Source organism: Molothrus aeneus, chromosome 21 (genome assembly GCF_037042795.1).
Source record: "Molothrus aeneus isolate 106 chromosome 21, BPBGC_Maene_1.0, whole genome shotgun sequence".
Lineage (NCBI taxonomy): Eukaryota > Metazoa > Chordata > Aves > Passeriformes > Icteridae > Molothrus > Molothrus aeneus.
In genome coordinates, this window is record NC_089666.1 from 1,361,359 (window position 1) to 1,386,347 (window position 24,989).

Consider the following 24,989-nt stretch of genomic DNA (forward strand, 5'->3'; position numbering starts at 1 on the left):
TTTTTCAGCGCTGTTTTTTTCTGATTTGAGCTTTAACACAGAGTGCCCGATGACCAGAGACCTGTGGCTGTTGTGAGAGGGTTTCTCTTTTGTAAATAAGCTAAATACAGCCAAGAGACCAAAAAGAAGAGGAGGTGCAGACAAAGGAAGCTGTAAAATAACTAGGACAGACATCCTCATAACCTTTTTCCCTGGGGCAGTGCCATGGGAATGCTGTAACAGGTGCTTAAGTGGAGATTCTAGATAGGCAAACATCTTTAAAGGAAACTTATTAAAGAGCTTTCATCTAAGCTAATATTTTTAGTCTTTTGAGATTGCTGTGATCTCTAAATCCTTCAGTGACTTCAGCTGTAATAAAATTTCATTTAGAATTTGTGTCTGAACTCCCTGCTCCTCCACAGGAGGTTCTGGGCCGGATGGAGCAGGAATGGTGGAAAGGGACCTCCTGTCAGGTAAACACTGAGCTCATGAAGTGCTGCAAGCTCAAAGAGCTTGGCTGTGGGAGCAGCCCAGCCTGGGAGACCTGCCCAGAGAGCAGCAGCCTCTCTTGGGTAATGGCAAAAATTCCATGGAAGTGTTTTGTCTGGAGGCCTGGTAAGAAACCTGGTCTTCAGCATGTGATTTTACAGAAGAATTAACAAATGGGAATCCAGGACAGGTGAAGTTGAGAGACATAGATGGGGTGTTTGTGGGTCTCCAGGACAAGGGAAGAGATGAGAATCTTGACTCCATGTTTCAGAAGGTTGATATATTATATTATATTGTATTGTATTGTATTGTATTATATTATATTATATGATATTCCTTATTATATGATATTCCTTATTATATGATATTCCTTATTATATGATATTCCATATTATATTTTATTTTATTCCATATTATTTTATTCCATATTATTTTATTCCATATTATTTTATTCCATATTATTTTATTCCATATTATTTTATTCCATATTATTTTATTCCATATTATTTTATTCCATATTATTTTATTCCATATTATTTTATTCCATATTATTTTATTCCATATTATTTTATTCCATATTATTTTATTCCATATTATTTTATTCCATATTATTTTATTCCATATTATTTTATTCCATATTATTTTATTCCATACCTTATTCCATACCTTATTCCATACCTTATTCCATACCTTATTCCATACTATATTCCATACCATATATTATGTTATATTAGATTAGATAATATATAATATTCTATATTTTTATTTTATTATATTTATATTTTATTATATTATATTGTATTATATTTCTATTATATTATAATTACATACTAAAACTATACTAAAGAAAGAGAAAGGATTTCACCAGAAGGTTAGAAAAGAATGAATAATAAAATCTTGTGACTGACCAGAGAGTCCAACACAGCTGGACCATGATTGGTCATCAAGTAAAAACAATCTACATGGGACCAATGTGAATCATCTCCAGGTGATTCCACAGCCATCAGATAATTATTGTTTACATTTCTTTTCTGAGGCTTCTCAGGAGAAAAATCCTCGTGACAGGATTTTCATAAAATGTGTCAGTGGCAGTGGGGTTTGGCATGTCCTGAGCTCCCCCAGAGCCCCTTCCTCTGACGGCTGTGGGAGGCTCTGGGGGGTTTCAGCTCCACTGATCCAGTGCCACTCTCATGTGCAGGGGCAGCACACGCTGGGATTTTCACCCCCTGGCCCCAGGGAGCCGGGTGCTGCTGGCACCTGGGCTGTGCTGCCTGTCCCTCTGTGTCACTGCTGCAGCTGCTCCACCTCCTCCAGCCGGGCAGAGGCTGAGCCAGAGCCTGGGTTTGGCCACACAGCTGCCTTTGAAATCTTCACCTGCAGAGAAAGAACCAGGAGATCCTGGTTCACTTCTGAACTAGGATGTACCAGATGTCTCTCATACTCCAGGCTACCACTTTGCTCTGTGATTTGTCAGCTCGTGTTGCCTTTTTGACCATTCCAGCTGGATTTATGCTGGATTAAAGTGGCTGAATAGTCATGGATTTAGGGACACAACTGCAGCAGAACCTGCCTTTATTTTGGTGCTTTAGGAGATCTGCTGGCAAGCTGTTTAATTACCTAAATGCTCTGTGAGAAGCTGAGGAGTCCTGCTGCTCAGCCTTGCTTTTCCCTCCTGCTACCAGGGAAATGCACTGTACCAGGCACTGTATGGGCCTGGATATTTTTGTTTTTCCATTGCACACAGCCGTGGATGTCAGCTGTGTCTGAACCCCTTGGAGGATCTCTGCCTTAAACAATCCTGCTCGTGTCTTTTACAGCTGTTACTGAATATTTTGGGTAAAAATGGTCACTCTGGGTTCTCTTGGTTAATCCATAAACACTGCAAGTGTGCATTCTCCTCCATGCAGTGTATTTTATTTTCAGTTTGCCTCCCTGTAAAATACTTACTCTGGGCTTGCAGCTTTAGTGGTGGTTTTTAACATCCTTCCCTAGGCTTTTTTATCTTTGCAACAATTCCAGCTGGCAGAGGAGGACAGAGCACTTCCCTGAGCGTCCCCATGATCACAAGTGAGGAGCAGGACCCTGTGACAGTGTCTGTGGCAATGTGCCAGGTTTCCTTCCTGGCTGCAGGGGCAGCAGGAGGTACAGACAGTACCTGGGAAGGGAGATCCCTCCTGGCCTGGCTGCACAGCTGGGCAGGCACAGGCCACCTCCAGAGTCTCTGTCCTTGGGCTCTGAGAGTTCAGTAGCTAAAAGTGAGGAGTTCCCTTCCCATGGCCATCTAATGCACAGCTTCCTAATGGATGTCCATGAAACTCCCTCCTTCCCTCATTCCTCAGGTTTGGCTTCATTGCAGGAAACTTGGCTTCCTGTTTCTCCCTGTCCTGGGGGCTGCTGTGCTGGATAATGTGATAATGGAACTGTGTTAGTATTGAAGCTGTTTTTAAATAAGACCTTGGGAGCTTGACAGAACACGGGAGGGTGAAATTAAACCTCAGCTCGTGGGATTTGGGTGGCTGGAAATGGCAAAGAGAAAAAGGAGGGGAGGAGCAGTGAGAGCAAACTGGTTGTGCTTCACCTGACCTGGGATCAAAGGAACTTGTGCAGGTTTTGGGTGTTGTTAGGTCAGCAGGAAAGTGTCTGGGTCTGTTGGTGGAAAGGACAGCTGAAGGTTATGTCAGGACCATGGTTCAGCTCCTCAAGTGTCTGGGGCACATTTTCTGACACTGAAGTGGAGTTTAAGGTTGTTTCTTTGTGTGAGAATTGGTGTGAGAGCAGCTCCAGCGAGCCCTTTGCAGAAAGCTGCTGTGTTAGCTCTAAATAAATAACTGGCATCCCTGATTTCTTAGGTACAGGCAGCTCTTGGTGTGTGTTTTGTAGGAAGAAGGAAATAATGGATAATGCTTTATGTGCATGTTTCATTCTGGTTTTCTGATAAAGCTGCAGGGGAGAGGGAGCTCTGTGGTGGAACAGAGTTTGTCTTGGGTGCTGGTTATCTCAAGCTGATCAGTGCAAACGAGGAAGTGTTAAACCTGCTTTGGGAGAAGGAACTTTCAGTTCCCTAACCCAGGTTATTATTGAGATAGTGTGGAAAAACAACACATTAAACACTTTCAGAAACATTGGAAGGAGTTTGGTGAGGTAAGGACTGCCCTCCTTTCTATCAACTGCACGGTGTTAATTTGCCAAGTCCATAATCCACAATCAAATGTAGTGAATTTTAACTGTATTAATGCAAAGCATGCTGCTGCTGGGAGCTGTGTGTTGTGTTTCTTGTCCACCTTGTGACCAAGGGCTCTTCTTGTTCCTGCAGAGTGACCAGCAGCTGGATTGTGCCTTGGATTTGATGAGGCGCCTGCCTCCACAGCAGATAGAGAAGAATCTCAGTGACCTCATTGACTTGGTGAGTACTGGGTGCTGCCCCAGGAAGTGCCTCTTGACAAAGGGCTGGCATGTAAGAACTTCTGGGGCATCTGGAAGGTCTGCTGTGGTATTTTCAGGGTCCCCAGGACGAAGGAGGAATTGAGAATCTGACTCCATGTTCTTAGAAGACTAATTTATTATTATATTTATTATATTTATTATATTATGCTATACTAAAACTATACTAAAGAATAGAGAAAGGATACAGACAGAAAGTTACAAAGAATGATCATGAAAACTTGTGACTGCTTCGAGTCCTGACACAGCTGGCTGTGATTGTCATTATGTCAAAACAATTCACATGAAACCAAACAACCAACCAGCTGTTGGATAAAACAATCTCCAACCACATTCCAATGCAGCAAAACACAGGAGAAGCAATCAGATCATTATTATTTTCATTTTTCTCTGAGGCTCCTCAGCTTCCCAGGAGAAGAAATCCTGGCAAAGGGATTTTTCAGAAAATATGGCAGTGACAGTCTGGTGATTTGTCTGTGCCCTTGTCTTTGGGCAAGGTTGAACAAACAGCCATTGGCCAAGCAATGTCAGGAATCCAGGGATTGTTTTGGGCTGTGTGTGCAGGGACACTTAGTGAGTGTGAGCAGTCATTAGCAGCTCTCCTAATGAACTCAGCCCAGGTGCCAGCTTGGAGGCTGCTGTTGGAATTTGGGACAGCGTGTGCAGATGGGTGCAGGCCCTTGCACCTGGGTATTATCTCCTGATGAACAGCCTGCTCTGTGGAGCTCTGGGAGGTGCAGTGGCTGTGCTGCCCCACAGGCTGCAAAGACACTGCTGAGAAGGTCTGGGCATCTGGAGAACACCCAAATCTATTTATAATTTGTGCTCTCTCAGATGTTCTGCAGTCTAGTGTCAAAAACCAAACCTGGCTGACCATCTTGTGTCTGATACATTTTTTTTTTGCTTGTCCCTGGAACTTTTTGTTGTCCTTTGCACACTGCTAGGGAGGAAAACTGATGTAAGAAGGATTTCTAGGCTCCTTACAAGTGGCACATCCTGTGATGCATGTTTGGGCTGTGATAACCTGGTCAGTGCCAAATGTCCCTTCAAACAGAGTGTGGCACAGTGGCCTCTGGAGTAACTGGAGGTGTTACTGAAATATGGATTTAATCTGCACAGAGTCTGCTAGTGGGAAGACTGGATTCTCTTGTCATTGCTTATTTCTGACCTAAGCTTCTAAATTTGTGCAGAAGAGCAGCTGCTTACCAGGTAGAGGTTTGGTTGGGAAGTGCTTCTAAAGCTGGTGCTGGTAAGCTGTGGTCAAAAAGTTGTGGCTGACTTAAATTTATCAAACATTTCTTTGACTTATGTAAGCCAAGGTACAGGTAAGAATTCTGGGGGTCAGGAAAGAATTATTCCCTGCAGGAAAGGATTATTTCTCTTTCTTGAAACCATTTAATAATTGGCTACATCTGTGGCCCCAAAGCCCTTGGCAACCTAAAGCATTGTTTTTGTGGCTGTGGTTGGAGGTGGGACACAAGTAACTAAATCTCTGATCTGATCTGGTGTGACATGGTTGGTTTTGTGATGAAATTGGGAGGACTGAGTGGGTATTGGGGTCTGAGCAGCTCCCAGACCACTCCAAACAAGGAGTTGTTTGGTCAGCCATGGTAAGCTTGACTGTGTAATTGATCTGAGGTTTTTTAATGACTCAGAAAATTGCTGGGTACCTCTAAATGCTGGAATTACTTTTGGATGGTGCTCATTAGTGCTCTACATGCTTTCCATCAGCAACACACTCCCTGGGCTCCTTTTCACAGTGTAACATGAACCAGACCAGGTTGGGGCCTGTTTGGAGGAGGGTCTGTGTGCCCCACATGAGGCATTGCAGCCCCTCCTCTGAGGCTGAGATGAAATAATTTATTAAATCCAGCACAACTCCTTTATTGCTGAGACACCTATAGACCTGTTCTGCAGCCACTCTCAGCCTGAGCTCCTGGAGTGTGCACTGGTTAGACAAGAGCAGTGTGTGCTCTGCCACCTGTAACAGCTCCAGAAACACCAGGAGCCAGACTGGAGTAAATAGATTTTTCACCTTTTTTTGGCAAATTTCACCCCAGCCTTTACATCTGTCATTTTGATTCTGCTGCCTGTCCCATTAGCAGGCAAGAACCTCCTTGAGGAAAAAGGGCAGACTCCAAATGCTCCATGAGCGTGAGCAGGTTCATTCAGCTGAGGGGAAGAACTGTAAAACATGGCACCCTGACTTCTAGGCTCCCTTGTGCTGGGTTTCCTTGCTCACTCCACTGCCACAGTGGAGGAGGTGGCAAGCAGAGGCTCATGTCAGTATTTGGGGTGAAGCTCAGGGTATTACTTGCAGCTCAGTGTGCCATGGTGTTTTCATAGGATTTAATCTCCAGACTGATGGTGGCTGCTTGCTTAAGATCCATTGAAAGGAGAGAAGATGGCCCAGAAATGTCATTGTATGTAGAGAGTTTTCCAGAACTGAGACAGTGAGGAGCAGGCATCTCCTTCCCAGAGTCCCAGAATGGTTTGTGCTGGGAGGGACCTTAAAGCTCATCCAGTCCCACCCCCTGCCCTGGGCACCTTCCATGGCACCACCTCACTCCCAGCCCTGTCCAGCCTGGCCTTGGACACTTCCAGAGATCCAGGGGCAGCCACAGCTTCTCTGGGCACCTGTGCCAGACCCTCACAGGAAGGAATTCCTTCCCAATATCCCACCTAACCCTGCCCTCTGGCAGTTTAAAATCACTCCTGGGCTGGTGTTCTTGCTGGGAAGGATAACCACACTAAGCTCCCTCCCTGAGGTCCCTCTTACTCTATCCATGTTCTGCTGCTTGTGGCTCCTGCAGGAGCATCTTGGTACCCAACTGAAGAGATGGAGTGTGTCCAGGGCTGTCCATGACTGCCCCCAAGTGTTGTGCTGACAAGGGAAACGGCCCAAACTTGAACAGAAGTAAAAGGGTGGGTGGAAAAAGAGAATTTTTGGGTCACTGGCCCTCATCAGCCCAGACACTTTTCATTCATTAGCAAAACAGTTTGTGGTTTGCCCTTTCACCACATCTGTTGTTGGGTTTTTCAGACTGCTGAGGCTTCAATTAGAGTTCATTAGAGACCTTGTCAATCACAGCCCTCCAGAAGTCTGCCTGAAAGAAGCTGTGCATGGTGCTGGAAATGGGCCTTGGCATGGAATGCTCTGCTAGGGGTTCAATTAGTCATTATTTGTAAGTACACTGCTCAGAGGCTGTCAGAATGTGCAAGAGGACTTCTGAATCTCTACAAAGTTTGCTGTAGGCACATGCCTTTTTAAGGACAACTAATTTAAACTGGAATAATTTTCCATGGAGCTCCTCTGGAAACTGTGAGCCTTGAAGCACCTGCCTGTGGGCCAAGTCCAAGCTGAAAGGAAGTTCCCAGAAGAGGAGAGAGAAAGGTGATTGCACTGCTCTTAAATGGGTTTGTTGTGAGGATGCTCCAGGTCAGAGGTTGGACTTGATGAACTTCAAGGTCTTTTCCAACCTAAATTATTCTGTGTGTAGTGACAGCACTTGGAGCATTAGTTCAGATGTTAAGTCACAAAAATGCTGTGGCACCTCCTTACTGCCTCACATTGTCCAGGAGCTGCTGGTTCACTGTGCTCCCAGGGAACCCTGCTGTGGATCACATCTGTTCTCAAAACCTGCTGGAAAGGGACTCTGAGGTGTTCTGTGCTTGGAAATGTCCTGGGATCAGCTGAGGGAGGTTTTGTGTGGCTCATGGAGTCCCTCTGAGTGTCAGGAGCTGTGAGGGAGGGAAGCTGGTGGAGCTCACTCTGGGTGGGCAGCAGCTCACCCTGAAAGGTCAGAACAGTCCATGGCAATTGCTCTCCTGCTTCCTTCTCTGAAGGTCAGCTGTACACAAAGTCAGCCCTCTGTGCTTTTAGCTGGGCTCTTTCTTTCCAGGAGAAATCCCAAAGAAGGATCAGCTTCTGGGCAGTGCTGCCATGGAGGGTCCCTTGCTGGGACATCTTGGCAGCCCAGGACAAGGTGCGTGAGGGGTGTCTGGGGTTGCAGCCTCCAGAGTCCTTTTGGGGTATTTTCTTCAGACACCTTCAGTGATGTGTCTTTGAGAGCTGAGGTGGCAAAGATGGAAGGAAAGTGGATTTATTGTCCTCATGGGCCATGTGCAGCACATCACAGATCTGTGGCAGGCTTGCCTTGGTGCTTTGATGGAGTGTGGAGGTTGATGCACTCTTAGTCTTGGTGAGAGTTAAGCAGGTTCCCTTAGCAATTACAAATTTCCTGCTGAATGTTTCATTTGGATGTTTGCCTGGGTGTGTATAATACAAATTAGATGAAGAATCTGGCTGACTCAGGGATATCAGCTGCCTGGCATGAAGTGGGGACAGAAAATGGTCCTCACAGGATGGACAGGCTGGCCAGGAGAGGGAGGGAGGGTGGGAGGGAGGGTTGCTCACAGCCACAGCTTCTCCCTGTCTCCCCCTGTAAGCTGGTACTGAAGCAGCAGTCATTCCCAAAAGTGAAAGCTTTCCTGAAGAACAGAACCAAGTCATGCTGCCATTGAAGAATTGAAGTGAGAGCTCTTTATAGACACAGCAGTCATAACTTTGCTGGTTATTTTTGAAGGCTCTGTTTGCAATTAAAGATCTAGGAGGTGATCAGCTCTCCTTTCTCATCACAGGGGAATACTGAAGTGTTTTTAGTAGAATGTGTTACTTTTTAGAAAATCCTGGAGTGATGAATCTTAAAATGAATAAACTGATGATTTTGAAATATTTGAGCACAGTTCAGGCTGTTGCTTCATGTGAGCTCCAGGCAAGTCCCAAATCTGCTTGCATGCCTTCAGTCACTGAAGATATATGAAGCTACAGAATTTACCCCCAGGCAAACTGCACTGCTTGGGCTGCACAGACCATAAAGAACATGAGAATGTGACTGGAGCTTTTTGTGTTTGGAGTCCAAGAGCCTGAGCACTGTGCAGCGTTGCAGGGAGAGATAAAATAATTGGATGCAGATGGCCAGCTGAGCGTCTGGTGAGGCTGGAAGATGTTTTAAACAAAAAATCAGATCCAGTCAGTGAAAGCTGAAAAAGAGGTGGTGGAAGCAGAAGTGCTTTGACAGCCCTGTGGGCTCAAAGCTGAGTCTTTGACCTGATGTTCTGCCTGGACTTGCTGACCTGTGGGATGAGCTGCCAGCAGCCAGGCAGGTTTCTAACACAAGGATTGTTGGCTAAAGAAAGGGGCTCTGGCTCTCTAAATAAATGTATGGTGGTTGAGAGCCGGTTTTTCCATTTAGTGAGTGGCTGCAAGCAGGAGCTTTTCCAGCCAGCAAAGATTACCTCTGAATATCTTGATGGTAGTTGGAGATAGCAATTAATATATGTAAACTGTTAATGTGATGCTTGGCTTAGTGCTAGCAACCCCTTTCCTGGCATGAGATTGGAAAAGGGAATTTCAATTCTGGCCTTATATCACTTATTCTTTCTATTTTTAAGCCTTTTTGTCTTCCAGGCTCCTGCCACTGCACTGCTGGTGTTAGAGACCCTTAAAATAACTGTTTAAATATCATTGGAAGGGCGTGTGTGTGAAGATGGAAACCTCCCTAACCTCTCTAAAGGATGGAGGGGAAAGCTGGGATAGAGAAATACTCACTGCAGAGAGAATGTCCTGCATATCCCTAAATTGTTGCTGGGTGTCTCCAGCCCCAGCTGGACCCTGACACAAACACTCAGGACTTCCCAAGACACTGATACCCTGTGATGGCTCCTGGGACTGGGGCTGGTAACAGGATCCAGGAGCTTCACCTGCAGGTCACAGGCACAGCCCAGGGCACTCTGGCTGTGCCTGCCAGATGGCTGCCTTTGTTTCAGGAGGGGAATCCAGCAAAAGCCCTGTTTCATCCTGCAAGGCACAGGGAGAAAGCCAAGGATCCTGTTTTATGAATGGTTCTCACCTTTTTAAATGGAGTTCCTTGAGCTGAATTAAAACATTCTGTAATTAATGTGGCATGTCTGCTATGACACAGTTAGCTGGACAAACCTGAATTTGCAACCTTGTTAATATCTGTCTTTTTTCCAGAAAAGCTCATTTGGTTTAATTTTGGTTTTGCCAGTTCTTGCAGTGCTGGAATTCAGTGCAAGGACATGAATAACACTGAGCTGTTTCCAGTATCAGTTATGTCTGAACACTAAAGTCCATTTAAGTGTCATTTCATAAACAAAGCTTCATGGTTGTGTGGCCTTTGGACCTGTGATGGATCCAATTAAGGTTTAGCACTGTGGGGATTTGTGGGAGTGACTTCACTGGTGGCTTTAGGCCCAAGATGAGTGGAGCCAGGCTTCCTTCTTGAGCTCCCACAACATTCACTAGGCTGTGCCTGCTTCTGCAGGAACAGGAAACTCTGGGGCTGTGCAAGGACTCTGAACCATGAGAATAATGCTTTATGAGAGGAAGGATCTGAGCTGGAGGTGTGCCAGAAGGGTTATTTTGTGAGAGGGCCAGGGAGCTTCCATGGGCTGGTGTGTCTTGGAGTGGTTTCCCCAACCACTGGAGCAGCTCTTCTGACTTCCTTTAATGTTGAAAATTCACAAGTGATAAAAATACTCACCTTCCTGGTGGGATTGGGCTTTCAGTTAAAAACTGCTCTCCTCACAGGCATGTTCAGATACCTGCAGGTTCAGATTCCTGCAGATGCAGATTCAAAACAGGATGGATCTGAATGACTCCTTAGCTAATTGAAGTTTGCCTCATCTTCCAAGAATTGTAGAGATGTTTGGGTTGGAGGGGTCCTTAAAGATCACCCAGTGCCACCCCTGCCATGGCAGGGACACCTCCCACTGTCCCAGGCTTCTCCCAGCCCTGTCCAGCCTGGCCTTGGGCACTGCCAGGGATCCAGGGGCAGCCCCAGCTGCTCTGGGCACCTGTGCCAGGGCCTGCCCACCCTGCCAGGGAAGGATTTCTTTCTAATCTCCAAAGTAAACTTAATCTCTTTCAGTTTAAAGTCATTCCCCCTTGTTCCTTCAGCTTCTTTAAGGAAAAAATCTTTAATTTTGCTGCATTTATTAGAGTTTTCCAGTGCGTAAGGTTCCTGTGGAGGTCAGTAACTCTGACCTCTGAATAAACATGGAAAAAGACTCTTTCTTAAGACTGGTACACCAGGAATGTTCCTGTTTCAGTGGGAGATGTGGTACATTTCAGTCAAGGCTGCTGAAGAAAACAACCACCTGGGTGTGCTCAACTGGAGGGGACACAGCCAAAATATTGTCCTGAGTGTGTGAAGTGCAGAATTTGATGCAATTCAGTGTGGTCAAAGCAAGGATGGGGGCTGTGTGTCAGACATGGAGAACTGAGGTATTACTCCTCTTCCCTGGATGAATTTGTTTTTAGATATTGTTTAAAAATACTTTAAAAACTAATGCAGAAGCAATTGTTTAATTGCTAATAAGCTCCTTGAACCGTGAAGTGAGTCCAGAAGGAACGACTGAGCTTAGCTACTCCAAAAAGGGTATGGTTTCCACTTTGGCACAAGTGATTATTTGTCTTGATAGAAGAGCAGTTGCCTTAATTAAAACACTGTCCACATACCTGGGCAGCTCTGCAGGAGAGTTTGGTTTCACAGGACAACAGGATCCTTGTTCGACACGTTTCCCTCGCTTTCTCATCCAGGTTTTCTTTCCTCTGCACTACACATCCTTTGTGTATCTCTTGGAAAAAAATATCCCCCAAACACTGTGCCCTGTTCCTTGTGAATGATGCTGTTATTCCAGGCTGAGCCCCAGATCTCCTTTTTTTCTTGCCAATTTACAGTGAGGGTGGTCTCACTCCCTGAGTGGCCAGAGCCACCAGAAGAGATGGCTGAGAGCTGATCTGGTGAACAAGGGTGCCCTAGGGCCAGGTGACATTAATGCTGGCCTCTAGCTGGAGATACAAGGTGCAGATTGTGTTCTGCATGTGACCTTGCAGTGCCTGGAGTGGGGAGAGATTGTGTCAGAACAAAGGTGGGAGCCCAGTCTTTGCTTATAAAAGAACCTCATCCTCTAGTGTTTGCAGCACAGTGACATTTATTTGTAGTGCAGTGCTAAATGGAACCAAATCACTGCTTTGGTGTTTCAGTTTGCACTGAGGAGTGGCTTCATTCTTGTGTTTCTAAATTGAAGACAAAAATCCACATGTAATGACTGCTGTAGATAAGTGCTCAGGCACCTGAGTGAGTTTTGGCTCTTCAGTTAACACAGAACAACCTTAACAAGAAAAATTAACAACACAAATCCACTGTTGTTGAAAACTCAGAGCATCAGATGCCTTCCAAGCAGAGTTGCCTTTGCTGGGATCAGAAGATAAACTGAATCCTGCAAGAGTCTGAATGTGCACAACAGTAATTTAAATGATTTAGTAAGATTCAGTTTAAATGTTTTAATAAGATTCAACACTCGACATGGAAAAGAATCCAAAGGACCTAAATTCAGAAGGAATCATAGTCTCATGAACATAAACCTGAAGTGTTTAAAGCTGCAAATTACCTTGTTCAAATTATTGCCTTTGCCTTGTAAGCAATTTTCAAGAGTAGAAGAGGAAAGGCAGTGTGCATAAATTGTAAATTCATTCTTAGGAAGTACAGTTGATGTAATAAATGGTATAAAAATAACATTCTTGGGGTAACTGTACCTCACTTTGGTGCTTTTCCAATAATTAGTATTACACTAATAGTTCCATCAGCTGGAATATCTGTTCTTTTTATAAATACTGTCAAAATTCTCTAATATTTCCAAACTAGATGAGTGGGGTTTATTGTGTTTTATTCTGAAAGACAAGAAGGGAAAAAATAGATTGCCTGAAGTCTTGTGGAGTGTCTGTACCAAGGAGATGGGATATACAGCTTGTTTTACAATGCAGGGTTATAATACAGTGCAGTATTATATTCTAGTTTGTGTGTGATATAATGCAGTCACTGTTATGGCTGTAGGAATAACCACAGCCCTCAGAAATTGGGAAAGAGACCCTGCTCACGAAGATTTGTTACCAAATCATCCACAGATAAGTTCAGTTCAGTAGATTGCATCTTAAAACAACAATGGGTTACAAGTTCCTTCTAGTCAATATGGGATTGTGCTCTGAGCCCTGCAGAAACCCCACACCAGGCATGTGCTGTTCTTAAAAGAAAGTTAAATCTAGAAGTTACTTGTGAGGGGTTTTTATAAGGGCTGTGAATTCAGCTTTTCTGCAGGGGAATCAGCTCAGGCTCGGTTGGGGTTTTTGTGAGAAGGCTTTGTGTGGATATTTGGGGTTGGAGGAGTGCACAGTGAGGCCTCTCCTGCTCCCTTACCACACGTGTAGTGTGGGCTGTGCCCAAAGAACCAGAGTGGAAGCAGAGACTGGGGAAAAGCCACTTCCCCCCAGTTCTGTTTCCATCCCTGCTGCTCATCCCAAAGGCAGCTCAGAGGCAGAGTCTGTCCCTGGGCACGTCCCTGTGCTGAGGGGCTGCTGGCCAAGGGCTGTGCTCCACTGGTCCCCTCTGCATGCAGCTCCAGGGCTGGGCTCTCTCTGAGGCCAGGCAGGCAGACTGAGATGCTGTCAGCCTGAAGAGTCAGCCCAAAATCAATGGTTAATGGGGAGGAGAAGGAAGGGACAGGGGATTCCACCAGATGTGCTCACAGATTGATCATTTCACCTGCCTTGTGCCCACACTGCTGATTTGGATCAGCCCCTGTTGGGTTGTCTGGTCTCAGGAAAAGGAGGAACTTCCCTAAAAGCTGCTGCTGCTGCTGCTTGTCCACTTGTGTTTACCCAGAAATGTGTTGTAGGTTTGAGGCCTCCTCAGCCAGACCTACAGGTACCAAAGGAGGAGCTCTGAGAGCCCCGAGCTGGGTTAAGCCCTGAACTGCCCTGGGCTCTGCAGTTCTCATTCATGGCCATGTTACAGTCTGTAGAGACTAAAATAAAAACACTCAGATGAATATTTCAGCTTTTTCAGCACTTTACCAACCATGTCTTGGTTTGCCTCTGATTTTTTGTGTTTAAGGATAGATTGTGTGGGTCAGGTGTTGGATCACTGGGAGGGACCTTAAAGCCCATCCAGTGCCACTCCTGCCATGGGCAGGGACACCTTCCACTATCCCAGGTTGCTCCAAAGTTGTTTGATCCAACCTGGCCTTGGACACTTCAGGGATGAGGCAGCCACAGTTTGTTTTGTCATTTCCATTTAGGATTTTTTTTTTTATTTTTCACAGTCACATTGGTTTATGTGTGTCTCTGCTCACTCTGACTGTCATCCTCTGTACTGCCTTGTACTTGGGGTTAGGAATGTTTTTGTTCCAGGCAGTTTGATCTCTTCTGTCCTGTCTAGTGCATTAAAATCATTTCAGGGCTGTTGCACCCCAAATTTGGTTTTTCTCCTCCAGGCTTCTTTCCTTTGAGATGGTGCTAATCCATTCACTGAATCAATGGCTTGAAGAGAAGAAAGCACATTTCCATGTTTTCTTTATTCCTCCCTCCCCCTCTTTTCATTTCTTATGAGTTGTGAATTCATCACTCCATGATTAATTTTGCCCTTGATTGCCTTTTGTCTCCAGTCTCAGTTAGGTTTTCATCTCTATGATGCAGAGTGATCTGTAGAAGACATTCCACACTGCTTATTCCTTTCTTGTTTTATTAGCACATTGTTACCAATCTGTTCAAGAACTTTCCAGTTGTGCTGTGGTGTCACAGACACATTTTATGAACAATCCTTTCCTTAGGATTTTTCCTCCCGAGAAGCTGAGAGGCCTCAGGAACAAAATGTACCCAATGGTTATCTGCTGCTGTGGAATGCAACAGGTGCATCTGGGATTGGGCTCATGTGGTTGTTTCTAATTAATGGCCAATCACAGCCAGCTGGCTCAGACTCTCTGTCTGAGACAAAAGCTTTTGTTATGATTCTTTCTTTTTCTATTCTTAGCCAGCCTTCTGAGGAAATCTTTTCTTCTATTCTTTTAGTATAGTTTTAATATAATATATCATAAAATAATAAATCCAGCCTTCTGAAACATGGAGTCAGATCCTGGTCTCTTCCCTCATCCTCAGACCCCTGTGACACGGTCACACTGTGGTCCTGCTGTGTTGTTGGAAAGGACATTTTGCTTCAGTCCATTTCTCTGGCAGTGAGGTCTGGGCTGTGTTCCAGCAGGAAGCACACCTGCCCTGCTTGGTTGATGCCAGCAGCTGCAGCAACGGTTGCTGGTGGTCCCTGGGCTGGGGCACAGGGCTGCACATGGCTTCAAGTGTGTGCAGGGACACGAAGCCTCGTGTCCCTGCAGGGCGTCACAGGCCCTGTGCCACGCTGGGAGCACAGCTTGTCTTTGTCCAGGGGCAGGGCAGGGGGGCAGCTGGTCCTGGATCCATGGGGGGCTGTGCAGGATGCAGGAGGTGTGTGGGATTTGACATGTGCACACACACACACACACAGACATGTTTATTCTCCTTAGCCAGCCCGGTCATCCTTGGCTACTGGAAACTGCTGTGAGCTTGGGAAAGCTCACTCCAGGCTAGGGATGGGGGATTCCTTCAGCAGCTCCCTCATTCCCACTGCTCTGTAAATATTTACTTTTATCCACCAGCCCTGGACAGTCACTGCCTGGCTGCCTTGGCACAGAGTGAATTGGAGTGTATGTGTGTGTGTCTGTGTGTGTGTGTGTGTCTGTCTGTATCTGTGTGTCTGTGTGTGTGTGTCTGTGTGTTTGTGTGTGTCTGTGTGTCTGTGTGTGTGTGTGTGTGTCTGTGTGTCTGTGTGTGTGTGTGTCTGTCTGTCTGTGTCTGTGTGTGTGTCTGTGTGTGTGTGTCTGTCTGTGTGTGTGTGTGTGTGTCTGTGTGTCTGTGTCTGTCTGTGTGTCTGTGTCTGTGTGTCTGTGTCTGTGTGTGTGTGTCTGTCTGTGTGTGTGTGTGTGTGTCTGTGTGTCTGTGTCTGTGTGTCTGTCTGTGTGTGTGTGTCTGTGTGTGTCTGTGTGTGTGTGTGTCTGTCTGTGTGTGTGTCTGTATGTCTGTTTCTGTGTGTGTCTGTGTGTGTCTGTCTCTGTGTGTGTGTGTCTGTGTGTGTCTGTGCGTGTGTCTGTGTATGTGTCTGTCTGTGTGTCTGTGTGTGTGTGTCTGTCTCTGTGTGTGTGTGTCTGTGTGTGTCTGTGCGTGTGTCTGTGTATGTGTGTCTGTCTGTGTGTCTGTGTGTGTGTGTGTGTGTCTCTGTGTGTGTGTCTGTGTGTGTCTGTGTCTGTGTGTCTGTGTGTGTCTGTGTGTGTGTGTGTCTGTGTCTGTGTGTCTGTCTGTGTGTCTGTCTGTGTGTCTGTCTGTGTCTGTGTGTGTCTGTGTGTGTCTGTGTGTATGTGTGTCTGTCTGTGTGTCTGTCTGTGTGTGTGTCTGTGTCTGTGTGTATGTGTGTCTGTCTGTGTGTGTGTGTCTGTATGTGTCTGTGTCTGTATGTGTGTCTGTCTGTGTGTCTGTGTGTGTGTTGAGGTGTGCAGGGCCACACCAGTGCTTTGGTCATGAAACCTGAAATTACTGGAGGTGGGAGCACAGAGCTGTGTTGGAAGTGAAATGATTTCTTGAAGAGTTTTGGCTTTGGGACTGATGTGGGCTGTAAATAACAGAATCTGTTCTTTGGGGTGCCAGTGCCTTCCAACCTTTACATGTTGCCCTCTCTGCCCCCTGCAGGTCCCCAGCCTGTGTGAAGATCTCCTCTCCTCTGTGGATCAGCCCTTGAAGATTGCACGGGACAAGGTGGTGGGGAAGGATTATCTATTGTGTGACTACAACAGAGATGGGGACTCCTACAGGTGAGTTCCCCAGAGCTGGGGCTGCCTGCTGCTCTCTGAAGGGCATCCATGGGCAGGCCTTGCAGCCCCTTCTCCCTCTTATTTTCAGCCAAAAAAATATCAGTCATGTAAAGATTTAGAGCCCCAAATGTGCTGTTGTTATCGTGCTAAAGGGGGTGACTGATGTATTTCTCTTTGTTTTCTGTATTCTGGATTGAAACCAGTCAATTCTCTAGCAGAACTGGCCTTGCTAGGAAATTAGACCATTGCAAAGTTATAAAATCTCTGGAATGGATAATGACAGAAAAGAGATGATGCAAGCCATGGGTTTAAACAAAATCATCTTCAGCTTGTACAAAACAGGGGGGATTTGCCAGCTGGGAAAGGTTCTTTCACTCCATATTTTACAAGGAATTGACTGACTTTGGACTCAGTGTCATTAGTTCTGTTTGAAAATCTTGGCCCAAGTTTTTACCCAAGAAAAGGAATCCCCATCTACCAAAATAGCTGATGTATTCTGAGGGCTGGAGACAAAACCAGTAGAAATACTTGAACCCTATGAGCTGTGTATAATTATAATTAATTTTGAAGCAGGAGGGGCTGTAATACTGGAATGGTACAATCAGGTTTCAGTGTTTTGGCTGCCACACTGAGCACAGTCTCTCTTTTCATATGTTTCCCTCTACCTTGCCATTAGGATGAAGTTTTTCATTTATGTTAAAATCATCCCTTCCCTTTCTCACATTGCCTGACTTTCCTTAATGGCTGTAGTGACAGTGGCAGAGTTCCAGATATTTAATATAATAATCATGAGTTTACAGTCCAGAAACCTTTGTGACTTTTATTCTTTCCCTTAACAAAGGGTGCTGGGCTCTGAGGTAAGGACCCCACTCATCTCCTGCCCTGAATTACCAGCTCAGCCATCCTGCTGCTTCTGGGGATGATTCTCAGGCTTCCACTTGTCTCTCCTTTCATAATTTACATTTTAGTGCTTGGAATTATCTCCAGGAAGAACCTCACTTTGCTCTGTGTAGATTTGATGTAGTGTTTTACATTCATCTGGCCAGAATGTTTGAAGAATTGTGTTTCAAAGTGGAGTTTCAGAAAATATTTTTTAACAAATCTTTTTTCTTTGGCTCAGGCATCAGTGCAGAAGCAGCTGAGCTTGCAGAGGATTTGAGATGAATTGGTTCAGTTGCTGTGAGTGCAGGGAAGGTCCCTCTCTAATGTGAAGCACGTGTGTGTGGATGATTTACACAGAGAACATGCTGAGATACATTTTGTCCTAGAAACAAGAGATGGAGAATGAGAGTGGATGCAGAGTTTGACAGTGCCTCTGGGTTGTGGCTGAGTGTAAATCCTAAAGAGTTGTTTAAAATCTAACCTATTGCAGGGGGCCAGCAAGTGAGCAGGACCCCAAGGTGGAGTGTGCCTCATGTTCTTTAGGGCACTAATCTCATATTTAGAAACTATTCCAACCTTCCACAGAAGAGCCTGGTGCCTTCTCTAAAAGCATTTTGCATGAATTTTGTGTGCCCCAGCTGGCTAGATCCACATTAGCAGCTACTTTCATTGAATCAGTTCTGAATTAGGAGATAAAATAGGAGTTCAGAGCTTCTGCCCCCATGAGATGTGCCCACAGCTGCAGCCCCTCTGGCACATGCAGGAGGGGGAATTAAATCCTGAATTTCTTGTGGATCTTTCAAGAGATGCTTTCTCCCTGAAGCTGTGATGTTTCTTGCAGCCCCTTTGCATCCTGCTCAGGCTGCTGATGTGGGCATCAGTCACCAGAGACACAGGGAGCTGGAAAAGGCACTGGTTAGACACTAATGGGACACTGTGCAATCACTAATGACCCTGTGGTAATTAGGGCACATGACAGCCCCTCCTCTAAGGTCAGTGTCACTCTTGCCTCTGAAATTTGCTCCATCTCTTTCTGAGAAGGTATTAAATAGCTACAAGGAAGCAGGAGGAATTTGGTTTTTAAAATCACTTTGAAATTTTCGGGACTTATTAAGTAATGAGGTTTCAGAAAAGCTCTTTCATTTGTTCCTCTAGAACAGGCACCATGTGTTAATTGCTGGCAGGAAAGAATCCTGCTCCCAAGGCTTTGGATTCAGGCATTCTGGATTGAAGTGATTCTTCCTTCTGGAATTGATTGGTCTCAGCTCTGATTCATGAAGTAAATTCTTTCCTTCAGCACACAGCAGAAGCCTTTGAAACCCCAGCAGCTCTGCCCTGTGCATGTTAATCCCATTCTGTGCCTGTGTCCAGACACTGCTTCACCTCATCAAATCTGCACTTGTTACTGGGAAGTGCCTCTTATACTAATTTAATCAATTAGGCCAAGGCCTAGGAGGAGTTCACTGGGCTTTTAAAAGCTTTTGATATTTCCACAGCCATTTTCCAGAGCCACACGCTCCATTAGAAGTCCCAGGGAATGTTATTCCCTGCCTGACACGTGCTGCATCCCCAATTCCTGCACTCTCCAAGCTAAACACCTTTCCTTCCTATTGGACAAGTTGCTAATTGCATTTCTTTTAGCAAGAAATACTTTTTATCCAAGTATTTCCAAGCATTCCCTGGTCAGCTGAGCCTCGCTGTCCTTCAGCAGAGGAGGTGGGGCTGGGTACTCAGACTTTCTCATGGGATTCCAGTTTTATAGGGCTGGGTTTTTCCAGTGGCTTTGCAATTTGACTGGGAATTTACCTGGAAAAAAAGCAGCTGTGGGAAGTGAATATCCTAATGCTTAGCCCATCACAGTTTAGTCTTTCCTTATGTTTAGACAGACTTGGTTTGCTTCATGTCAAATGTGGATCAGACTAAAAGGTGGATTTTGGAGTCTCCTTGGATCTTCATAAATAGATAATTTTTATTTTCTTCATATTATTAAATCCTGCTTGTGGGAGTCTCACAGGTACTTCTGTGAATGCTCCTGGAATAACAAAGGTTTGTGAAGGATATCAAGCAGTCATGGAATCCACATTGTGAAGGCAGAGCTTTTATTAATTTTATTTTTTAATATTAGACTTCAAGGTCCCTGACTTTGTCCATACATTTCCACTCGAAGTGTGTTTGATCACTCTGTTAAATGGAATCCTTATGGGGAATTTGGGGCCAACAACACTGAAACCTGTTAGCTGAAACACAAACCATTCTCTTTTGGGGAAATTAGAGGTCTGACTTTTGAAATTTAAGTGCTTGTCCATCTGTCTTTCTTCAAATAGCCTCCAGTTAAGTGTTTAAATGTGTTGTGAGTGCATTTCCACAAAAATAAAAAATACAGGGCTGTGTTAGGAGGGTTTTTTTGTTGGTAAAGCTGCTGCTGGCTCCAGCTGGAATGGGATGAAAATGGCACAAGCTGCTGGCTGGAAGGGTCTGTTCTGGCTGCCCCCCAGTGCCATTCTGCAGCCAGGGGAAGAGTTTTGGGGTTTGCACTTGGAGCATCTCCCAGTGGTTCTGCAGGAGCTCCCTGCTCACCCTCTGCAGCAGATGGGAGCACCAGGGGGTGTTTATGTGAATCTGTCCCAGATTTCAGAGATTTTAGGTAAAGAAATAAAGAAAGAGCTGAGAAGGGAGCTGATCCCTGTGTGTCCCTGCCTGCAGGGAGGGCTCTGAGCAGGCTCTGCTCCCTGGGACCCAGCAGTGGCACCAGAGGAGCAGGCAGGGACTGATCCAGGGAGCTCCACCTGAACATGAGGAGGAGGAACTTTACACCCTCTGGGACACATTGCCCAGACAGGCTGGGAGGGTCCCTCCCTGAGGATGTTCCAGACCCGTCTGGACTCAATCCTGTGCCCTGGGCTGGCCCTGCTGGAGCAGGGAGGTGGCACCAGATGAGGCCCTGTGGGCCCTTCCAGCCTGACCCAGCTGGGATCCTGTGGCTGGTGACTCCTCTCCAGAGCAACCACATTTTAAGCAGCTGTTTAAAATCACAAAACCCCAGAATTACTGAGGTTGGAAAAACCCTCCAAACCCATTTAGTCCTACCTTGACCAGTCCCCAACTCAGAGCACTGAGTGCAATATCCAGGTCTTCCTTGGACACCTCCAGGGATGGGCACTCCAGACCTCCCTGGGCAGTTCCAAGGCCTGAGCCCCCTTTCCATGGGGAAATTCCTGCTGCTGTCCACCCTGAGCTCCCCTGGCCCAGCCTGAGGCCGTTCCCTCTGCTCCTGTCCCTGTTCCCTGGAGCACAGCCCGACCCCCCCGGCTGTGCCCTCCTGGCAGGAGCTGTGCAGAGCCACAGGGGCCCCCCTGAGCCTCCTTTGCTCCAGGCTGAGCCCCTGCCCAGCTCCCTCAGCCTCTCCTGGGGCTCCAGCCCCTTCCCCAGCTCCATTCCCTGCCCTGGACACGCTCCAGCCCCTCCAGGCCCTTCTTGTGGTGAGCGCCCAGAACTGGACACAGCACTGAGATAGAACCATGACCTGAAAACATCACTTGGGTGGATGTGACACAACAGCTCCACTTTCCCTGGTGTCACCTTTCCTGTCAGGTGTGGTTGGCAGGAGTTGTGGGGGCAAAGCAGAAGCTGGGCTTTGTGTTTTGTACCACACAGGTGCCAGACCCCGCTGCCTTTCTGAGAAATGAGTGACAGAGAGAAAAAACCTTTCCCTGTGGCCAGCACTGGGACCTGGTGCTGCAGCCAGGGGCTGGAAAAGGGAGTGGGGAAAGGGGAGAGAAATGGTAGAGGTGCTTTTCCTTGAGCCAGCAGTGTGATATGTGGAAGTTGGTTACTGCAAGGGGAAATGAAAAGCAAAATGCAGGTTTCTAGAATGGGAGTTATAAAAGCCTCAAGCAGATGGGCAAAGGGTTCCATTAATCTTTTAATACCAAATCTTTCATTAAGAACACAAAAATCTCTTCCACACCTGCAGAAATTGTAGTAAAACCTGCAGCTTTACAAACCCTGTTAAATCCTTCAAACTGTTCAAAGGGTTTCCCAATGTTATGCTGAAGGTAGAGTTTATTTCAAAGCAGAGTAGTGGAGGAAAATGTGAACCTTAATCATAGCCAGCAGTGTTTGGCTGAAATACTGTCAGATCCCAAATAAACTACACAATCGATTTGTATTTGCATGAAAACAGGTTTTAATATTTAATGTTCAACAGCTGAAGCCTTGTTGTTGAATATATAAGAAGGAACAGATTGAAACACAATTTTTTTTTAATATAGAAAACCTGAAGCCAGGGAATGGCCCCAAGGTGAGTTTTGAGGGCTCAGTGTCCCCTTTTTGCCAGTGTTTGAAATGGCTGTGGAGAGTGCAGCTCTTACAGGTAGATTGCTCCGGGCACCTTTTGGGTTTTTGTGGAAGTTCAGCATCTGTGGATGAGCTCAGACCCATCAATATTAAACCTTTCAGAGCCATGGCATACCCTGAGCTGGAAGGGACCCCCAAGGACCATCCAGGCCAACTCCTGGCCCCGCACAGACACCCCAACAATCCCTGGGAGTGTTGTCCAGATCCTCCTGGGAGCTCTGGCAGCCTCGGGGCTGTGAGCAGACTCTGTCTCCTTGTCTCAGTTTGAAAAGCCAGGTGTCTGCTGAGGAAGGCAGGAGCCTCCCCTGAAATGGAAAATGTAAACCCCCTCCTTCCAAATTATTATAATTTTGAAATTAAGGGACTCTCAGGTAAAGATATGGGAGTAGGAATAACAGCTCTTTACTAGGAAAATTTAAAATACAAATGTTATAGTACAAATAAAAAAAAAAACTATGGACAGAGTCAGAACAGGCCCTGTCCCCCTGTGTGTCAGGGGGTGGCACAGCCCCATCCCATGGGGGCTCAGCCCTCCTGCAGTGCCAGCTGTGGCTCTGCTGGAGCAGGGATCCTGCACAAGGGGGGATTTTCCTCTGCAGCTCCAGGGCTGCTGCAGATGGGCCTGGGCTCCCTCTGGCCATGCAGGGCAGCAGAAGCTGCTCCTCTGGCAATGCACTGGGCAAAGGCTGCCCTGGTGTCCCAAATCTCAGATTGTACCCAGGTAGGAATGCTTGGCTCCTCCCCTGGGCGCAGCATCTCCCCATGGGATGCTGGGATTGGATCAGCCCTGCAGGGACACTCAGTGGCCATGGACAGCAGAGATCTCCTGGAGGGAGGATTGGCTGTGGGAGAGATAAAGAAAACTGCCCAATGAGCAGAGATAACTGCCCCACAGATAGGAATGGAACACACAGCCCCATTTCCAGCCTAAGACACTGTTGTCTGTTTTTCTGTCCCCTGGTGTGACTGTCCCTTGTGTCCCTGCAGGTCACCGTGGAGCAACAAGTACGACCCCCCCCTGGAGGACGGTGCCATGCCCTCGGCTCGCCTGCGCAAGCTGGAGGTGGAAGCCAACAATGCCTTCGACCAGTACAGAGACTTGTATGTCAGTCCTACCCTCTGAGCCCTGTCTGTCTGTCTGTCTGTGTCCCTGGGGCAGGCTGGGGGGAGGCAGTGCTGGGTTTGTGGTGCTAGACGTGATGAAATCTCTCAGCTGGTGCCAAAGGCAGGTGCTGAGGTGCTTTCCCACCCCTTCCCCCTTGAACAGATTGATGCTGTCTCTGTCCTGGCATGACCTGGCTTCTCTTTGATCTCTAAGTTCTGGCTTAAACCATCTGCAGTTTCCATTCCCTCAAGGCTGTACTCTTAAAAAAAATCTCTATGTGCAGCAGCAGCTCTCACATGTCCCAGTGAAAGGACAGGCACTGAAGTGCAGCAGTTGGGCAGGGATTGATGTGCTTCTGCTGCAGGGTGCTTGTTTCAGGCCCTGTCTTATGAAAGAGGTGTAAAACAAAGGAATTAACGGGGCCTGTGTGGGCTCAATGTAGATTAGGCAGTGGCTTTTTAAAGCAGCAAGAGGAAACTGTCTGGGTGAGTTACCAGTTGAACAATTTTCTGTAAATTGGGGCTGTGCTGGTCCTGCACTGAACTTACCTCCACATCCTTGGGATGTGATCAAGTTCAGCTGTGGGCTCTGTGGTCTCCTAAGCAATGCTGGGGTGGAAAGTGATGCTAAAACTGCACAGCAAGTGAGTGTTGGGAAGCAAAATGAACCAGTGTGTCCTTTATTGGGACACACTCTCAGGGAGGTGTCTAAAGCCTGTGAACAAAGTGAACAAACTTCATTGCTGCTTCATGTTGCCTGAAAAGGGAGATAAAACACAGCCTTAGATATAGTTTATCACATTACAGTGCTGACAGAAGCACATTAAAAGGGACTTTTCTTGCTGGGTTCTGTGGCTCAGTGTAAATGCAGCCTGTCCAAATGTGTTAAAACATCACACTTCTGTTACAGGTATCAAATCTTTACTTCTTTTTGTGCATTATTTTCATAGCTCTCCAACTTCTCTTGTAAGTAACAGTTGTTATTGGTATCTGAACTGACTGGAAGAAAGGAATTTTGCATATTCAGCAAAGCCAAATTTGCAGTTACTCCCCAGATGCAGAACAGAGCAGGACCAATAAGATTTTTAATACCCTGAGATGAAAATGGGGAGGTTTTTGGAACCAAGGTTGTCTTTTTAAATCCCCCTCTGCTCAGATGACCATGAAGTTATGGCTGGATACAAAAACTTCTTTAAACAGCTTGAATTGGCTGAAAGGAAGGCACAGGGCAGGTTTCTGACTGAGGTGAATCTGCTGAGCCCTGCTCAGCGTGGGGTACAGCAGTACCTTTATATAACAGTCTTCATGTATTGTGTGGAAGGGAAAGGTGATTGTTCCAAATTCCACCTTTCTGTTTGTCAGTGCAGGTTTTACAGGCAGGAATGGTCAGAGGGGACCCAGGAGGGATCACAGCCAGGAGGACAGGCCAGACCATGGGCACAGGTGCCAGCACAGAACCCTTCAGTGCCTGTTGTGATCCCAAAAGTGGAGGAGGAAAAGAGGACAAGGGTAGCTTAATGTTTGGCTGAACAGTGTAAAAAAATTGTGGCATTTGTGGAAAGAATTTGGAAAGTTAAGGAAACTTAACCTCAGTGCCTGAAGGGTTTGTTGTGCTTAAAATCAGGATTTGTTCTTTACCTCCAACAGAGGTGTGGAGAGGAACAGGCTTTTGTTCTTGCAGTTGGGCTCTGCAGTTTTCTGAACAAGACAATTGGATTTTTGTGTTTTGACAGCAGAAGCTTAATTTTTACTTGGAGATCAGAGGGTGGAAATTCAGAGGTGGAAACAAATACCAGCTTCTCTCAGTGCTGCTCTTGCCAACACGTTGGGTTGGGAATGGCTGCAGCAATTCCTCATGGAGCAGCTGCTGGAGCTGCCCCTGGGCAGGGCTGTGGTGGCAGGGATGTCACCCCATGGGTGGCAGGGGTGGCAGTGGCAGGGGTGGCACTCCATGGGTGGCAGGGATGTCACCCCATGGGTGG

General features: G+C 46.4%; 1 protein-coding gene across 2 annotated transcripts in view; it reads left to right on the forward strand.

Moving 5' to 3' along the window:
* The window catches only part of CAPZB (capping actin protein of muscle Z-line subunit beta), a 62,931-nt gene that overhangs the window by 12,696 nt on the left and 25,246 nt on the right, over positions 1-24,989 (forward strand). For both annotated transcript variants that reach the window (XM_066563987.1, XM_066563986.1), the window contains exons 2-4: positions 3,782-3,871; positions 16,544-16,665; positions 22,891-23,004. In XM_066563987.1, coding sequence (XP_066420084.1) covers positions 3,782-3,871; positions 16,544-16,665; positions 22,891-23,004 — 326 coding nt within the window. The remainder of the gene's footprint in view (positions 1-3,781; positions 3,872-16,543; positions 16,666-22,890; positions 23,005-24,989) is intronic.